Source organism: Lipotes vexillifer, unplaced genomic scaffold (assembly GCF_000442215.2).
Source record: "Lipotes vexillifer unplaced genomic scaffold, Lipotes_vexillifer_v1.1 scaffold1783, whole genome shotgun sequence".
Lineage (NCBI taxonomy): Eukaryota > Metazoa > Chordata > Mammalia > Artiodactyla > Lipotidae > Lipotes > Lipotes vexillifer.
In genome coordinates, this window is record NW_006777435.1 from 1,025,912 (window position 1) to 1,028,960 (window position 3,049).

Here is a 3,049-nt window from a genome sequence, read left to right on the forward strand (position 1 = left end):
ATAGTAATCCCTCTTTCCGTGTTCTAGCTCCAGGTGGCCCTGGAGGGACCTGAGCAGAAATAACAGAAGCTCTCTTTACCCTCTGTGATGATGGGCTTGACCAATCATTATGGAGGGTTTTGTGGGGCCAGGAAGGGATGGGAGGGGACTGCCAGAGCCACTCCCAGCCCCAGATGGGATGGGGGGAATATGGAGGGTGGGGGGGTGCTTATGCCTTCCAGCAGCTTGTCCTGCCCCTGCACCCACACCGAGCCCGCACTCACCTTCCTCTGACTGCTCTGAGCTGTTGAACATGCCGGCAGAGGCCAGCTGAGGGGCCACCTCTCGAGCGTTGATGACCTCAGCCTTTCCTGGAAGAAGATGCATGTGGGCAGTCCGGACCAACACCAGCCCCTCACTTGTGTGAACCTAGGAGTTGCCCAGCTCTGCCTGCCCAGCCCAAGTGCAGCCTGAGGCAGGCAGCCCCGCCATTCACCTCCCACCCTGCCAGCCACTCACGTGTGGTGCTGTTGTAGATGGTGAGAAACAGGCCACCCCCGATGCCCATGCTGTGTGCGTTCATGAGCCCCACGCACAGCAGGGCCGCGATGGCAGCATCCACCGCTGAGCCGCCGTCCAGCAATGCATCCCTGCCAGTGGCACGTGCCGGGAGTGAGAGCCGGCGGGCTCTCTACCCTCCGAGATGCGCACCCCTCCACACACCTCCCCACCGCCTGGCCACACTGCCCAAAGGAGGATGGAGAGGAGCCCATAGTTTTTGATTTTGTAATGTAAAAAACTGTTGTATTCTAAAACCAACGGGCTTAAATGTTCCTCTTTTTCAAGCAAACAGATGTACGTGACTTATAATCGGAAAAAAAGGGGAAATTGTTACTTTTATTAACAACATCTTTTTTCTGTTTAAGTTTTTAAGTGAGAACTGATCTTTGTACATGTGAGCTAGGGGTCTAAAAATAAAACAGCAGAGTTTATCTGAAGAGACAGACACCCTTGAACTGAGAAAAGGGCTCAGCTGGACACTGGGAGACCCACACCCTGCTCTCAGGGCCAGTGTCCCCTTCTCCCCTGACCAGAAGCTGCTGAGAAGGTCCAGGGACAGGATAGGCAGCTCCACGCACACCGAACACCCCTCATCCAGGCAGCCCATTTACCAGTGGGGAAACTGAGTTCCAGAGAGGTGAGGGTCTTGCCCAGGTCCATTTACGGTGGCTGACTTCCAGGGCCTGTGTCCCCACACCCTGCCCCACTCACCTCCCGATCTCTGAACAGCGCTTGGCATCCGCGGCCACGGCAGCTCTGGGGTACACGTGGCTGTGGGGCTTGAAGGTCTCAGGCAGCCAGACGCAGAGGCCAATGATAAGGAGCATTAGGACCACGGCCACCAGGGCCAGCAGCATGGACCGCCTCTTCATGGCTCTGCGGGCATGGGGAATGAGAGGGTAGAAGGTCAGGGGACCACTGCTGACCTGGCCTTGGGCACATCATCGTCCCACAGGGCACAGCACAAAGTCGAGCCTCAGACATATGTCCTCGTGTCTCCTTCTGGCCCCCAGAATGCATGGGCCACCCAGCCCCCAGATTTTTGCTCAGGCCACTCCCTCTGCCAGAAGCTTCTGGTCCTACCTCTGCCCCCCCAAATCCTCCTGCTTATCCTTGGGGCCCCCTCCCAGTAAGGACCCCATCTCCAGCAGGGAGCCCCCCGGATTTCACTTCCGGAGAGGAGCCCCTGATCCTGCAGGACCTTGTCTGTCTCCTCACAGTGGCAGAGCCCTCCACCACCAAGCAGGTCACTCCGGGAGGCACAGGCCTGGCCTGATTCCTTCCCGGCACTGTTCTTGGGTCCCCAGAGTGACCTGCCACAGAGCGTGGGGTTCAGCTTTTGTTGTGCCCTCAAAGGGGGCACCCACAGTCTCCTGAAATTATCAGATGAGCCACCATGGGACCAGAGCCTACCTTCCTCGGCAGGTGGGAGCCCTGAGCCTCCCGGGGAGGTGGCCACAAAAGATGGTTTTGGCTGAACAGGCCGGAGAAATAACTGAGGTCTCCTTCACGCTCTGCAGGAGCCTGTGGCCACAGAATCTGCTCCAGGGAGACTCCCGGACCACGCAGTCTGCTTGTTCTCCTGAAAATGGAGCAGGTGTCTCTGAAGCGGGCTGGGCCTGGCCCTCCGGGGAGCAATGTGAGGTGTCTCTGCCTCTGATGAACTCTGTCAGCCACTCCCATGTTGGTGAATAGTCCGTCCCCACAGTGCATTTCTCCCCTGCACAGCAAGGGTGTTGCACAGAGCAGGGCAGGGAGCTGTCACGTGACCAAGGGGTGAGGGCCAGTGTGCCACCCGAGGGGATGGAGCGTGGGCTCTGGGGCCAGCCTGCCCCGTCTCACCTGTGTGGGCCCTTGGGCAAGTCACTGACCATCTGACCATCTGTCCAGTGGAATGACAGAAGGGCCTGCTGGGAGTATTGTGAAGATGAAGTGGGCTGGAAAGCGTGAAGTGTTAGGTAAGTGTTGGCTATGTTGGGGGGGCCTGGAGGCCTGTGTATGGCAGAGGGGAGCCAGTCAGCCTCCACTCACCATTTATTTCCCTGTTGACTTCCTGCCAGGCTGTGAGGGAGGGATGGAAGTAATCCTTGGGGTCCCCATGGCAATGGCAGCAGGCGAGGGGTGTGACCCCAACGGGGCAGGAGAGGTGTGGTGACAGAGGCAGGGTGCCTCGTCTCCCGGACCCAGTTCCCTCCAAAGGGCGATGTCTGCTTGAGAGCCCAGGGCTGGGACCCCTCTGGCTACCCTGTCCATATTCACAGGGTCTCCTAGAGCTGGTCTAGGAATGGAGTCCCACCCAACATGGGGGCATCCAGACCCCAGCACAGAAGGGCTTTCTCCTCCCCAAGCTCAGGGGGCGGTCACACAGCAGACTACCCCCCACACCCCCAGCAGGGTCCAAGCCAGCCTCCTCTCTGTCTTGACCACCTTGACTGAATCTAGGCACCACCGTTTCTCGCTGGACACCCTCCCATCCCCCACCAGCAGTGCCTGCTCTTCAGTCCTCGGA

At 58.8% G+C, this 3,049-nt stretch overlaps 1 protein-coding gene across 1 annotated transcript in view; it reads right to left on the reverse strand.

Annotated features, from left to right (window-relative positions):
* Positions 1-2,013, reverse strand: part of GGT1 (gamma-glutamyltransferase 1) — a 10,920-nt gene extending 8,907 nt beyond the window's left edge. The window contains exons 1-4 of the mRNA XM_007451031.1: positions 1,954-2,013; positions 1,252-1,416; positions 499-629; positions 264-350 (exon numbers count right to left, since the gene is read on the reverse strand). Of these exons, the coding sequence (XP_007451093.1) occupies positions 264-350; positions 499-629; positions 1,252-1,412 (379 nt within the window). The 5' untranslated portion in view covers positions 1,413-1,416; positions 1,954-2,013. The remainder of the gene's footprint in view (positions 1-263; positions 351-498; positions 630-1,251; positions 1,417-1,953) is intronic.
* Between the last annotated feature and the right edge of the window lie 1,036 nt (positions 2,014-3,049).